This window comes from Apus apus, chromosome 10 (genome assembly GCF_020740795.1).
Source record: "Apus apus isolate bApuApu2 chromosome 10, bApuApu2.pri.cur, whole genome shotgun sequence".
NCBI lineage: Eukaryota > Metazoa > Chordata > Aves > Apodiformes > Apodidae > Apus > Apus apus.
The window spans coordinates 9,124,814-9,140,642 of record NC_067291.1 but is presented as its reverse complement, the minus strand read 5'-3'; the positions used below and the strand labels follow the sequence as shown (position 1 = coordinate 9,140,642).

General features: G+C 39.4%; 1 protein-coding gene across 1 annotated transcript in view; it reads right to left on the bottom strand.

The window, feature by feature from the left end:
• The window catches only part of MYO5C (myosin VC), a 33,484-nt gene extending 19,016 nt beyond the window's left edge, over window positions 1-14,468 (bottom strand). Inside the window, exons 1-16 of the mRNA XM_051628185.1 lie at window positions 14,430-14,468; window positions 10,965-11,075; window positions 9,882-10,047; window positions 9,492-9,636; window positions 8,994-9,150; window positions 8,288-8,431; window positions 7,345-7,426; window positions 6,640-6,747; window positions 5,992-6,098; window positions 5,120-5,385; window positions 4,581-4,662; window positions 4,091-4,231; window positions 2,874-2,999; window positions 2,170-2,253; window positions 1,160-1,294; window positions 715-812 (exon numbers count right to left, since the gene is read on the bottom strand). Of these exons, the coding sequence (XP_051484145.1) occupies window positions 715-812; window positions 1,160-1,294; window positions 2,170-2,253; window positions 2,874-2,999; window positions 4,091-4,231; window positions 4,581-4,662; window positions 5,120-5,385; window positions 5,992-6,098; window positions 6,640-6,747; window positions 7,345-7,426; window positions 8,288-8,431; window positions 8,994-9,150; window positions 9,492-9,636; window positions 9,882-10,047; window positions 10,965-11,075; window positions 14,430-14,456 (1,979 nt within the window). The 5' untranslated portion in view covers window positions 14,457-14,468. The remainder of the gene's footprint in view (window positions 1-714; window positions 813-1,159; window positions 1,295-2,169; window positions 2,254-2,873; window positions 3,000-4,090; window positions 4,232-4,580; window positions 4,663-5,119; window positions 5,386-5,991; window positions 6,099-6,639; window positions 6,748-7,344; window positions 7,427-8,287; window positions 8,432-8,993; window positions 9,151-9,491; window positions 9,637-9,881; window positions 10,048-10,964; window positions 11,076-14,429) is intronic.
• Window positions 14,469-15,829: the final 1,361 nt, after the last annotated feature.

The window sequence follows — 15,829 nt, the reverse complement described above, 5'->3', positions numbered from 1 at the left end:
AAGTCAGAATCAAAGTTTACCTCTTCCCTCCCTCACTCCTACTCAGACATCACAAAAGCTTTTATTTCATTTGCTATTACACTACCTGCCAGCTAAAGGCTGTATAACTGAAACTAGATTTCACAGGTCTGGCCACAAACCAGATCAAGAGCTACGTCAAAGTTAACTCCTGCTTAGTTAGTGGTTATCAAGCTAGACATAAGAATTGTGCCAACTATCTGGCATGTGTGATTGCATTGTAAAAGGATATACAATTGTGGGAAAAAGCCAAGGCTCTGTTCAGCAATGCTCCTACTTTTTCTCACTTCTAAAGGTCCTCTAAATATTTCTGTGGACAAGAGGGAAGATCACAAAGGAAGTGGCAGTGGCTTTTAGATGGCTTTGCAGTAGAAAACACACCTAAACACAATATCCATCAACTTCCATCAAAGGTGGACAACCTTACCCCTAAAAATGTTATGGGAAATACACAAATATCTGGCTTGAAAAAATTTAGGATAATAAATTATGGTTAAGTTATCAATAACTATTACTGTATGATTCCATTTTTGTAAGAAGACAATGACTTTTTTACTTCAGCTATCCTGAAAGGAAAAATACATTCTGTGTGGGAATCTGTAAGAATTTAGCTTGCTGCCATGTAGGTACTGTGAAACAGAAAAATACTCTTAATTTGAGGGGTACTGTAACAGGTCCCACCACTAACATACTTACTCAAAAGGCAACTTCTCATCGTTTGGCTTTATGCACCGTACGTAATGAGGAGTGGTGGCATTGAGGGTCACCATCAGCAGAGACAAAGAACTCCGGAACTAGAAAATACCAGATGCAACAGTTTCAGTAATGAAACACGTACAGCTAAGGAAGAAGTAACATCTTAGTTTTTTAGTTCTTTGTTAGGGACTGGATGGATACTGGGATATTTTCTTAGGGTTTAGAAAATCTAGCGGTCCTGATGTACCTCCCAGTCTCCTGTATAGAAATTAAACACACCTACTTGCACACAGACCTGGAGCACGGCACTGTGGCTGGCTCGTGCTGTACTGGACACTGGATAGTACCCCAAGAATAGTCATGGAATACAGTACCAGAGCATCCAACTGCCCAGCACACTTCCCTGAGAGCACCAGCATCACAGAATAGCACGTTTAGGTAGTACCTTACTGCCAACAGTTGTTCGGAGCTGTTTGTTAGGTGACTTGAGAACAGGTCTTGCAGATTTGATGTTTATAGTTGAACTGAAAGGTGAAATGGACACTGGATTGTCTTGAAAAAAATTTGCACACAGATGAAACTAAAAGTGTGGTGAAAGATTCACAGTTAAATACTGTGTAACTGTAGTATCATTTAAATAAAAATTACACCTACTGTAACGTAAAATGCAAACCCTCTCCCATCTTAATGCTCAGGCCACATATTGCAGGAGTTGGAATCAGATCTTTAAGCCACAAACAATTGAAGAAACTGTTGCAACAGTTCTGAGTCTATTGTGAAGCACTTCCACCTCTCACAGACAAAACTCAACAACTGTTACGTAGGCCTGCCAAAGCTATTTCAAAATGAGCAAACATGGACATAAATACAGAACAGAGGTAAAAAGTAAGACCACTTAGGGTTGTATTTTCACAATATCTTATTTTGCTCCTATTAAGTTAGTTCTCTAACAGCAATCCTGCAGTTTCAAGGCTGGAGACCTGAAAGGGACAGGGTTTTCAAGCAGATGGGAAGTGGTAGGCACTAATGAGCCACTGGGTGTTTTCCCTGCCCTGGCATTCTCCTGATCTCTTCTGAAGAATAAACAAAGGCAGCTGTTAATGATAAGCCACCTATCAGTGCTACATGTAATGACTATAGAAAATAAATAAATAAATTCAGTGAATTGTTCAGTTTCAAGGATTGCAAAATGTTACTCAAGGGAGAAACCAAAATTGCTAACATAGGCAGCAAAGTAAATACACAGATTATAAAGTTGAATACTGTGTTTTTCCATCTTGTATGTTATTTCGATGTTAAAAATACACACTGGTAGAATATTCATAAAAATTAAACTAATTGATTCAACCTCTGAAAAAACCTTTTTATCAGAACAAATATTTTAAAATCAGATCTGAATGAATTCCAATAAAATCAGGTATTCAGAAAATTAATCATTATTGACTGGTCACAAACCTTGCTCTCCTTCAAGATTTCAACCAACACTTCATGTACTGTATCTCGGTTTTTTTCCAGAAATCCTTCACTTTTATATTCTACCTGTGCAAACAGGTGAAATCATTAACTTTTCAGCAATACATGAACAGTTAACAAAGCAAGAATTTTTATTTCTCTAAGCTGTGGTGGCCAACAGGTCTTTGTCAGTCTTAAACAACGTGGCTGAAACACTGCTTTTGCCAGTTTCATTATGGCAAACATACACAATGTGTACTACAAATGTAGAAGCCAGACAAGCTGTCAGAATCCACCATCAACTGCAATTTCCTTCTGCCTTCATTAGGAATTTCTTTCCTCCTCTCTTCATTGTTCTATGATTTCAAATCAAAATCCCCCCAAAAAAAGAATACTACATTTGAAATGTAAATAACTGAGACTAAAATGTGTACAAAATAGAATCTTAACATTGCACTCATTTTCTGCCTATTTATCTTGATGATTTCTTTTTATACTTGCAAATTCATATCTTAAGCACCTGTGTTTAAATGGCATGTTAGGGGCTTTATTACCAGTAAATAAATAGTACTATGTATTGAAGATAGATTTTACAGAAATTCCAAACAAGTGTGGTTTTCTGTTATCTATTTTCTATTTTTGTTTCTTTTCTGAATAAGCTACTGCAAGAAAGAGGGTAAAATAGCACTGGGTTGTTTACACTCTACCTTATCAGCAAAGTGCTGAATGATGAACGATGTGTTCGACATCCTTGGCTTTTCAAAGAGTGTGTTTTTATTGACAAAATTATTATACAATTTTTGAAGCCAGTTTTCATCTTTTCCATGAGGCAACTGTGAAAATGAGAAGGGCAATGTCTTTAACAAAACACTGCTGGATTGTTAAAAACAGAACAACTCCTTGCTATCTATCAATCCTGCCTGAAAAATGCAGCTCCAGTGAGTTACCAGGCCAGATAACAACCAGCTTTGTCTTCTCAGAATAGCCAGAGGCTCCCACAGCAAATCATTTTAATAAAGGTCATATTAATGCTAATTAGAGTTAATTCTCTGATGAGTCATTAATCATTTTGTTGCAACTGGGGATAATCTGATTCCTGAGAATGCCAATGAGCAGAGTAACAGATAAATGAATGAGTTAGGGAATATTCCCTGATTTCTCCCATATTATTTCATGGTTTGGATTCCGACGAGTACGACTTGCCAGTATCACCAAAGCACCTTTAGACACCATTATAAGAGTGCTCACTTTTCCCTGCCCTGTCAGTTCTCCACTGACAAAGCTACTTCAATAGGTTTAGAAGCCTAAGGGAACTATGTACACATAGAAGAAAAAAAATACTCAGGAATTGCTGCAGTCAGAAGAGAAGCACAGAGTGAAAAAGAAAAAGTAAGATTAAAGAAGAAAAGGCAAAGATGCAGATTTGGTGCATTTGACAAGATCTTACAAAAAAAAGGAAAGGAGGACTGTTTCTTTGGGGGGCGGGGGGGGGGGGCTTGTAACAAAAGCAGTGATTTGTGGAATAACTGAATTTTAGAAATATTGGTGGAAAAGACCTTGAAATTCCTGCTCAGAACAAGACATCACCAGCACCAGATCAAGCTTCTATTTGAACTGAAATCCAGGAAGTATCCAAAGATGGGGATCCCACTGCACCTGTGCTTAATCTGTTCTAATACTGCACCACCCTCACAGTGAGGAAATCTAATTGCTGGGTTAGCTATAGTCAATAATATAGGTTTAGGATCTTATTTTTATAAGATAAAATAGACAAATGTCTTACAACTACAATTACTAATTAGAGGGCAAAGACTAATGTTCTTTTTATGAGGAAAATGCTCTCCTTCCCATTTAAAAGGAACAAAATATGGATTAATCCACAACCTTTTTTATGAGCTCATAAACACAAGAATTTTTAAATTACCAAGCACTCTTCATCCAAAAGTTCTAGAATTCCCATTTTAGCTTCAATCAGGTCAATGACAGGCTGGTTGTCATAGAAATCTATTAAAGTCCATGGGATATCTTCTTTCATATATTCTTCTTGTTCAAGTTTAAAGACATGCTAGAGATGTGAAAATTATGAATACATAAGGCTATAATTAAGGAAGCAAATATATACAACATGTGCATGTGTGTGATTGTATATATAAGATAGAAGACAAATATTTATATATTTTGTGGTACATTATTAATTTCTGTCTTGTAAGAAAATAGACTCAGAAAATTTCCAGTTATATACATATGTATTTATGTATATCTAGAAAAATAAAATATTTTAAATCTATTACTGGATAGTCATTATCCAGAAATATCCATTCCTCAAATACGAAAACATCTGCTAATATCCTTCATTGATAACTTCAAAACTGAAGCAAAATAAAATAAATAATATAACAAATAAAAGAACGTACCAGGTTAAATTGCTGTTGCAGTTTTTCATTAGCATAATTAATGCAAAACTGTTCAAAACTGTTCACATCAAACGTTTCAAAGCTGAAACATAGTGAATAAGAATAAAAAATTAAGGTGATGCAACAATATTAGAGATAAAAAAATAATTTTAATACAAATGGCATTATCCTTGTAAGACCTTGGAGCTATCCTAGTATTTCTACAAAAATTAAATAGCCATAAGACAAATAAAGATGCTAAGGCATGTCACAGCTTCCTTAGAAGGTAGTTACCAGAGATAGCAGAGCTAAAAAAATCCATAGTTAAATCTGAAAGTATAATATCAAAAGTTAAATTTAAACCTGATCAACAAAAAACCCCCTAATATTTACAGCAAACATTTCCACTACTCTGAATTCTTAAAAATGTACATGACTACAACCTTTCATTAAAACAAAACCCTCCAAATTCATTAGTAGCGCAAATTGAAAAGTGTCTCTTACTAACTCTAAATAAAAGGCACAAAGTAAAGTAAATTTGATTCTAGAGACATTCTTACCCATAAATGTCTAAAACACCAATAAAAGTATGTTGTTTGCCAGGGAACTGCAAAGCTTGGTTAATTCTTTCCACAATAAAGTCAAATAAATGGGAATAGATCTTCTTTGCCAGAGCATCCCTTGCATTAACAGCCTGAGCTCTTGTCATTGGCTTTATGACAGTCTCTGATGTAGTGATAATCTTGCGGTGGCACAACCATTGTACCATTTTGTCATAGTTTAAATCCAGAAGTTCACAGAATATACTGAGATGTTCATCTTTCACCTTTAAAGAAAACAAATAAATATTATTAGATTGTCTAGACAGTGGAATCTTGGCACTTCTGACATCAAACTAGGACTTCTGGATTGACGAGGGACTGTTCACTTCTTCATCTGGCACAACATCAAGAAGAGTTAAAGCAAGTAATATTGGACAGAGCTCCTGATGTAAGGGAGAAAAACTCAGACTGGGTGAGATGTTCTGGATTAAGACATTGAAAGAAAAAGTTACTTCATTCTCTGTTTAGGTGTCCTTGCCTTTTAGACTTGCATAGTCTGCTGGGACACATTCTGACCAGCTTTGGCAATGCTCTTTTTTCTGTATCCTGCAGATAATCCCAAATGGCTTTCCTGACAGCTGTGGATGAATTCCATGTGGGGTTCTCTTAGCCACATTTTGCCTTTGTTCAGGTTTTCTGAACTTGGGCACAAAACAGGATTCGTATCAACACTCACTGTGATTCTATACAGATGAAGATGGAGAAATCTCTCAAGTGCAGTGTATCAGATTTAATGCTGCTCTGAGCCCCAGAGATGAGAAAAACTATTGCTAAAGAACTTCTGGCACAGAATGTAAGAGAAAATGCTGGTATGTGAGCTACTTCCTTACACTGATGGATGATCTTTCATCTCCAACAGCTGTTATTTCCACATTGCCTAAGTGTAGGATTGCTGCCAGCATTTTAAAAACATCCATCTGAAAATCCTCCTTCAGACCTGAAAAAAACAGTTATTGATTATTTTAAATACTCAGAAACAGCACAATTAATTTAAATAGCACAATGCTTGATTACTTGCTCTGTTGTGTAGCCGAGGATTGTACAGCACCTCTGCACACTACTGTGCAAAGCCTTGGTTCTGCTGACTTTCTGCCTGGCTGATCCAATGAGAGATTCAGCATAAATTCCTGTATCTCCCCAAGTGCCAGATCAAATCTGGTTTGGCTTTCACATAAGCCATATACAGGCAAAGAAGCTTTCAATCCTGCTTCTGTCACAGCACGTTAGCTGAAGGGCCAAGAAGACTCCAGCCCTTAGTGATTCCGACCACTAACTATGAACATCAAGAGCAAAGAGCCCTTTGCTCTTCCCTAGTATTTTTGAAACACCAACACTGCTAAAAGCTATGAAAGAAATCATTTTAACAAACACTGCTACAGTTTTGGACATTACAGAAACAATCTGCTTTTGCCCATTTCAGAAAAAAATAATAAAATATATATTTTAAATTTATTGGAAAGATATTCCCAGGAATTTACCCAGTAAGGCAAATGTCTTCTGAGTCTCCACCATATTTGCTCTGTCGTCAACTCCTTCTATTACTGTGCTGCCTCCCATTCTTGTGTAGTTAAATTCTTCTGCACTTCCTATAAATAAGAAGCAAAACTTGCAATGCTGGAAAATTCAGGACTAGAGATAGATACTGGTTAAAGACTCTTGTAACACCAGAAAATTAAAGATTATGTCAGATGACAGCTCTTCAGCAATGAGCTGGAGGTTCTCTTTTTCTGACAGAAATCCATGAGCCTAACTCAGTTAAGCTGACATAAACTAGTACTCAGAATTTCTAGCAATTTTAATACTTGATCTAATGAAAGAAGAGGAATGAAGACTGAGTAAATATATCCCTAAGATCTGCTTCTCCCAGTCAGTATAAAAGTTTCCCTGTAGATACATTAATCAAGCCCCTGAAGTGTCACTATAGCACCTGTCACTACAAAAAGTATTAGAATAACATTTCAAAGACATTTAGGTACTTGATCAGGCACTATTCAAGTTACTGGGGATTTGCTACCAAGTTCCATACAAGCAGGATTAATAGCTAAGTGACTTCATACTGCAAGTGCCTTTGTAAGGCTGTGAGATTTATGCTATAAAGCACTTAACATCTTAGCATTTGAAAATACAATCTTCAAAATACTGCACTGAAAAAATGAAGTATAGGTTATTTTCTGAAGACCTACCCAATTTCAGATGCTTAAATTCAGGTTGCATGGCAGATGCACACAACTGATAAAATATATGGTAGTTTCTCTCATTCTCTGACTGTAAATTAAAGCAGAGAATACCATTACAGAAAGAAAAGAACCAAACCAAACAAACAAACAAAAACAAACTAAAAATCATACCAACCAAAAAAACCAGAAAAATAATTGATAGACAACACTACTGTAAAGAGATCATGATACTTGAAGGCTAAATTCTGGTGCAACACCGTTTGGCAAAGAAATTGCCTAATATTGAAATTGTACATCCTAGACTTCACAAAGAGCTCTGAGGGTGATAAATTCAAGTATAATGTTATTCCCACTGAGTTCTTCCACCTAGGCTGTTACTCTGGTAATGTCTTCAGCCTGAACAACCATCTACTAACAACAACCGACAAATATTGTCACGACCAACTGTGTCATAGTGTCAGCTGAAACCCTGCCCCTTGGTAACTCAGAAAACTTTCTAGTTCCAGCCATCCTTCAGGCAGTTAATACAATGAAGTATTTTTCACAGTGCTTAAAAAGTTACAATACTACTACAAAAGAAAACTTTGTAAAAATAGTTTTATAGAATTAAATGCTTTAATAGATTAGCACAATTATGCTCTGAGACTGCCCTATCTCTGTACAGTGTTCCTTTCCAGATACAATTGGCAGATGTTACTATTGTGACTGAAAGTCACAGAATTCTCACATACTTCTTGCACTTATCTCGGGGAATTGTCCCTGAGATACATCCTCCTCTTAACATAAAGAAGAACATGGAATAGATTTGTTTCTTATTATAATTATCTCCTATTAAAAAATAAATCAAATGCTGATTAGACATGGTATTCAGAACCGCACACACTTTCTACATGAAACTGGTAATAAGGTAGTACATCAGTTACTAAACTGATAACTTTAATCTACCCACCTGAAAGACAACTCTGGATTTCTCAAGCAGATATGTTCTCATGTTAGCTCCAATTATTTGGTAACTCTGATCAAAACTGATTTCACTGTATTTTCCAAACCGACTGCTATTATCATTCCGTGTGGTTTTTGCATTGCCAATAGCCTACAAAAATGACAAACCTTTAGAATTTGTTTTACTTGCATCTTTTCTAAGAATAATTTTGTCAAAATATGACTCAACTACAACTTCCTGAAACCAAAGGTGCTCAAGGATCAGTCTCAGCATTGAGCTGTGAGATTTAAGTTTTGAGGCTCAAATCCGAAGACAAGCCTCAAGTCAAATAGTGTAACTCTTCACAAACTATTCCAGAAATTACATTTTCCCACCATAAGGAACATTAACAGACTATATTCCAATTAATAAAAACAACCAAATAACTTGTTCAACACTGTTTTCTCATAATCTGCTTAACAGGATGTGGTCAGATAAAACTCTGGAGGCAAACTAGTGCCTCCAAAGGGCCACTGGTAAATTAGGTGGAACCTGTGTATTCCTCAAGCTGACTACTTCTTTCCAGCAGTAACATTCAGAGGCTAAACTTTTAATGTAGGTATTTAGCTCAGACAGCCAAAATATCCCTTAAGATTTCAAACAAAGCTTCCAGCAGCTCTCAGAATTCTTTCCTTGATGAGTACAGACTTGACAGACACACTCTGAAACTCACCTCAGTTATTGGATTGGATGCCAGTACTTTATCCTCCACCTGTGCATTGCTGCTTGACTTACTCACAGTGGCAAAGTATCTCATAGTGTATCTTGCAGACACAGTCTTTCCAGCTCCTGATTCTCCACTGACTATAATAGACTGATTTTTGTTATTTCTAAAACCAAATAAGCAGACAGTTTAAATGAGACATGTCTAAAATGCATGTATACATGTAAGAATTATATATATGAAACAAATGTATGAAAACAGAGCTGTGGTCAACTCTCGTATCAGTTCCATCCTTCATCTATTGCTCTCTTACACCCCTTTGGTTGTAACCTGTAGGCTGATGTCACTGTTAAGAAATTCCTGGTTAAGGAAGTACTCCTCCTCTAGTTAACTATTCAAAGGTATTCTTTGTGCCAATGGCACACACACAGTTAAATTACATTGCAATCAACACTGACTGCCACTGGACTTCAAGTGTTATTTATGACATTAAACAACATACTGGACCTTGCCATTTGCTTGTATGCCTCTTCTGCCACAGCAAATATATGTGGATCCATGTCCCCCATGTTTTGCCCACTGTAGGCATGGATAATAGCATCTCCATATATTGGCAACTGCTTATAGGGGTTTATTGCAACCAAAATTATTCCTACAGCCAAGTGTAGAAAACAAAAACAAAACAGAGGTTCAACGAAATGTCAGGGTTTGGCAAACAACAGCTACACTGATACAAAGTAGCAATACGTTCTAAACTAAGAGAACCTGATTGACAAAGAAGTCACTCAAACAAAAATTAGTTAACTTGAATGAGTTAAAATACACTCATATTGCAAACTACCCCAAGATTATTTTCTTTTTACCATTTTTTTAAACCCTGTCTTCTCCTTTGCTTACCACTATAGGTGTAGATGAGCTTAGACTCCACAAAACGGACTTTTAGGTTGTGTAGAACAGCAGGTTCATGCAGATAACTAAGTGCAGTGAGATCATTTTCACCAACAAGTATGTCAGGATTTCTTAAGGGTGGCAAAGCAGCTGGATCAACAGGGTAATTCAGCTCCTGTCAACAAAAATTACTTGTAATTTCACAAAATACATTATGTTTGCATAAACACAAATTGATCTACCTTTACATGAAGTCAGCAGGGTTCATGGAACCTGTCTGACCTTGTATTTCATCAATTCCATACATCCCACTGGACTTAGGGGACTGGGAGATCATGAAAGTAAGATGGAGTTTTTTGTTGCTTATTACAAAGAAAGCTACATTCTCTTTATAAAGTATTGAGATCTGTAAAAATGTGAAATGTGTGTAGTGTTCTAAGCACATGTGCATTTCAAGTACAGAGGAAAAGGGCAGACCAGCTGCAACTAAATGAAAGTTAACTCCTGGTCAGAACTTAAGTCAGTGCTAAAACTATCCTTACTTGTAACCCTTCTGTTTTCTTTACACAAAGTTCAAAACTCACTTCTGTTTCTTTCAAAAAATTCATTTAATCTTACATTTAACACTTGTCTTTACTGACCAGGATTGCAGAAATTCAGAAGTACTGTTTTAAAAATTGTCAATCTGTAAAGAGCTCAAGATAGCAAAATTAACAGGTCTTACATCTGCTTTAGGAAAAAAAAACAACAAACCAGCAGCTATATCTGTGAGATACTTATGCCTGCCTTGCATTTCTGATTTACTTCAACCTAAGATGAGTTACATTGCTTGTTTCAAAAGTGAAGTGGCTTTTCTTCTTTGAGGAATGTGTTCTATACTAATGAGATATGGAGAGTAGAACTGCACTCTTCATATTTATAAATCACAGCTGTCTACTGTACCAATTGCCATATTGTAAAATTCTGGTCACTGCAGCATTAGCATAAAAGAAAATACGGACCAAGTAAATTAGATCCTGTAATGGGGAATCCTATGTTTCTGCATAAACATATCTTAGCAAGCCCCACAGTAATGAAGGCTTTTCTCCTTACAGTTCCATCTTCCAGCTGCACATAGAGAAAATGGTCTCCAGGTTTGTAGTTTTTTGTGATTTCTGCAGACTGCCAAACTTCTTCATTATCAGGGATCCAAACCCTGTTGTACTACAACAGAAAAACAAGATAACAGTTAGCTTAGCTATTATCATCATACCAGACTAGCAAAAAAAAAATACAGTTTTAAAATGTTGAGTGCAACCTAAAAGCTGAACTGGATGCCAGGACTTTTTGGGATTATCGTTGGCTCTGTGCAGCAGGCTGTACTTTTGTGTTTCAGTTGTTCTTCGGGAAAGAAAAAAAAGTAAAAATGAGCAGACTCGTCAATCTCAGACATGCTTGTTCTACTCCTGTTTAGTGGAAAGTCTGCAGAACAATGGAGTGCAGGAAGGTGAACAAGGGCCAGATTGTTGCTAGGATCTTCCAACCCTCTAACACTGAACAAAGAGAATGAAACACTCTTGTGGCAGAGCCCAGATTTCTAGATTTCAGATGAGTACCAGAGAAAGCATCTCTTTTACCAGAATCCAGACAATCACTTCCCTGAATTCAAGTACAGGATGCTGAACTTAGAAAGCACTTTGCCATAGGCACAAATGCAGACACAAGAAAGACTCTGCACAGTTACCTTTCTTTTAATGGGACTGAAATGCAACCTCCAGACAGCATTTTCCCCTGCTCTATGGCAAACTTCAAAGACTACTGACAGATTTCTTTCTTTACAAGCAATCAGCTGGCTTAGCTGAGTTCAGTCCCAAGGAAGGTACTTTAGCTCTGCCTCAGGAACAAAATATCCTCCCTGAAAGCACTTATTTCCAGCAGAAGCAGATGAACAGTAATTTTCTTTCGGTATTTGAAGAGAATTACCTCTAGTGTTCTGGAGTATAAATGTTTGAATGTAAATTACACAGCTCAAAATATCTAGTTTTCTAATGCTGAAGCAGTAACAACATCTTTAAGTGCTCTGCCCTTGGAGCCATAGGAAATACCCTACAAGCTATAGGAAACAGCATTCCTTAAAAAGAACATCACACAGCTGGCAACCTCAGCAAGTCAGGAATTTCTTTACTGATGTGGAGTGTGTCCTCCTCAACTTGCCAGAGTTTAGAAAAGCAGCATCATCCCTAAAAGTCCCCCGAATGCATCAACTATGCATTAACAGAAACTGGTTTTGGTAACATTTAAATAATTCCTGTTCAGGGATTTGCAATTTGAGATCACTTCTGACACACCACCATCTTCCATAAACCTTGGTGCAAAATACTTTTATACCGTGTTGCGTGTGTCTCAGGTGGCAACGAAGAGAACACTTAAGATTGCAATTGGATGTAAGGAGAAGACAGCAGAAAGGGCAGTGGTGTCAGGAAAAAAAAACACCTGAAAATCACCAGTACATGCTAGTACTGATTTTCTTATGGGCTGTCTCTCCTCTAATTGGTGACAAAGTGACACTGCCGAGCACAGAACTGTTCAGTCCCTGGCTGCACAAGCAAACATGCCGTATCATCTACTTCCAGCATATTTCTCTTTTGATGGCCAGACCCTTAATTTAATTCCCCTACCCTAGCTATATTTATGGTCAGTTTAAACCAGCTGTGTTTAAATAAACCCATGAGAATTGCTGCAGCTGCTTACTTGAAAAATTAAGATTAGTCAAGGATTTTGTGAAGTGTTGGCATACCCACAGGTACCTGGTAGACTCGTATACCTTCTCATTTTGGTGGTGCAACTGTTGCTTTTGGCACAAGTTACTTTTTTCCTCTCCAATCTGGAGAAAGCCCTGGAAGCTCCAGCAGGTCCTCAGAACATGAGGGTCTCTGCTCTGAGAACCATAGTGAACACAGAACCAACAGCGGGTGCCTACAGAGGTCCCTCCAAACTGCACTACAGGAGGAGCTTTCTCAACTCTAACCCCTGATTTAGGGTAAGGGGGACTTTCACAGGGATGTCCTGCAAGTTATCTTGGGTCCCCAGTGACCTCTCCAGTTGAGTTTTCAGTATCTCTAAGGTTGGAGATTGACCTTTCTGGTCAACCATATGCCAGTCTGGCATGCACATCAGGTGATGAACACTAATGGAAACCTCACCTGCCTTCATGATACCTCTTCGCCTTCAGCATGATGGCATTTTTTCTAAACTATCCAAACCACTACAATTATAATGCTTTCACCTATCTGACCAAAGGGAGAAAAACCCAGCTTCACAAACATCTATGTCATGAGCAAATGAAAGACGTGGCTAAATTAAATCAGTTTTGACCTTGCTTTTCCATGCGTATCTAAGTATAAATTGACATTTGTGTCATTCATACACTACACTGACTTCCTGTCTTATAAAAACATCTATGTATTCACAGCTTTTAAGTGGAATGCTTTACTTGCTGTTCTTCTAACTGAATCAAGAAACTGACCAGCAAATAGCCTGAGGGGCACAGCACACGTTCCCGTGTAAGAAAGTGCCATGCAGCAGGACACAGCCACGAAAGGGAGAAAAAAAGGCTGTGGTCAAAGTACTCGTTCCTCAGACAAGTTCCCTGCAGTTCCAGGAGCCTCCATTGGCAAATGTACCCAGCCTACCAAAGTTTTCTTTCTCCAAACCCTGCCTTACAAGTAAACAGAAGAGAGTTTGCTCATTTTCGTATCAAGTTACACCCACACTCCTTCCTCCCCTTCACCTGCTGTAACATTATTCCTGATTTTAAAAGTGAATTTGTTCTTTCAGCAGCTCTGAGTGTGGCACCAACACAACAAGTGAGTAAATACCTGCGCAGCACGAAGTTAAAAGGGGATTTTTTTTTTAAGGCAGCTGCTTTTGTGACAGGATACAAGTTTATGTACTAGTAACAGATGGATGTTACACTTGTTATATAAACCTAAGCAAACAAACAATACACCACAGCATAGCTGAGTACAGGAAAAGTGAGAAACTGCAAAAAAATCCTCGGTTTAGTTCCAAACTGTGGCGAACGTACTCAAGAGTTGTGTAACAGCGAGTACTCCACGACCGAGCGGCCAGGAAAGCGCTCTTAAACTTCACAGTTGCTTGATCGCTGGTTTGCACGTCAGAGCCCCACGCCGAGAGAAAACCAAAACTCTCTCTAAAGGGTTTATCTCCAGGCTCAGTCTTTCCCCACGCAGCCCGTGACTCCGCACCGCTCCCCACGCACCCGGGGGACCCTCCCTCAGCCCCCACCGGCCAACTCTCTGTAAGACAAAAGCTCAACATTTTAACGCTCCGCAGCCTCAGAAAGCACACAAAAAACAAACCAACAAAAAACAAACCAACAAAAGAGCACAAAAATCACCAGCGCGCTCCGGCGGGGCGGGCGTTACTCCCCGGTAAGGTCACCCCTTCCCCTCGGGGGGCGGAGGAGCCGGTCCCGCTTCCCCCCCGGGCCCCGGGAGCCCCGGTCCCGCTTCCCCCCGGGCCCCGGGAGCCCCGGGCCGCTCCCGCCCCGCTCACCTGGGTGTAGAGCTCGGCCAGCGCCATGGGGCCGCTCCGCTGCGCTGCGCTGCCGGGCACCCGCGGGGCGCGGCCGGTCCCGCCGCGGGCAGGTGCTGCGGGCCGGCCCCCCGCCCGCCCCCGAGGCGTGGGGAAGCGGCCCGGATCCCGGGCTGGCCCGGATCCCGCAGGAGCAGGTGCCGGCAGCGCTGCCGCGGCTGTGGGGTGAAGTCCCGGGGCAGGTCCGTGCAGGGCGGACGAGCAGCGGTCCCAGGTATCGTGTACAGGTACAGGTCTTAGGGTGATCCTGGCAAAGCCGGGATCTTGGGTCCTTCTAGGAATAACGGCCAGTCCAGCTGCCAGAGGGATCACCGGGGGAGCCGTTCCTGACCGGGTAGGGAAAAACAGAAACATTCATCATCTTCCTGTAAGACAGCATGAAGGAGTTTCTTTAACAAACTTAGAGTAAGGATAAACAAACGACTCGGAATGCACCAGGTAAGGTTAGGGCACTAACAGGTGCTATGTTTAAGTAACCTTGATGAGGAAGAAGGCTTGGATAAACACAGTGCCAGGTTTGGGCAGGTGAATGCACACAGAGGAGCCCACATGGCACATGGAGCTTCTGTCACGGCACAGAAGACAACGCTTCAGCAAAGTACAAACCTTAATTCTACATTTCAGTAACAGTTCACACTGGTTGACAAAACACCCTAACAGAGCTGGGTTACGGCGAACAAAATCTTCTCCAATCTGCACAGCAGCTTGCGGCACACGCTTGGTGTCTGGGGGTGCACCTGCACAACCCTCAGATTTTAACCAAGCCCCTCGGCAGGGAGCACCAAGTCTGCCACGAAGGCAGAGGGAACCCCAGAGACCACCATACAGCTCACCAGCCACCCACCAACCCAGCAAACAAAAACATCCACAGAAAAATCTTACAGCTGTATTTTTATTTGGACATTTTCCAGTGAGAGCTATTAGGCTACAGTTTATGATGCATACATTTACTAAGTACAACATCAGACACTACAACAGATCAGAGCTCAGGTCGTTCTGACAATGTTTTGGTTTTCATCTATGTACTGTAGTGGCATTGAGTGAAAACCTATGTTTAAAGGCTTTTATTCATCACATGAAGTATCAGCATCTTAAAAAACCCAAGTGTTTACTAATGATTTTTGTACGGTATTTGAAATATGTCCAGTTTGAATCACAAATTACACAGACCTTCAAATTGCAAATGCTGGTGTTTCCAAGTTGGGAAGAAATGTTATTGGATATCAATCCACTTTTCAACATTGAAGTTGATCCTATTTTTTTTTCCTGGGATAGGTAGAATAACCACATTTAACGGACTTAAGCACATTCACACTGCATCCCAGACTGCAGTCTGAGAAAAAACTTTTCAAAATTTGGAT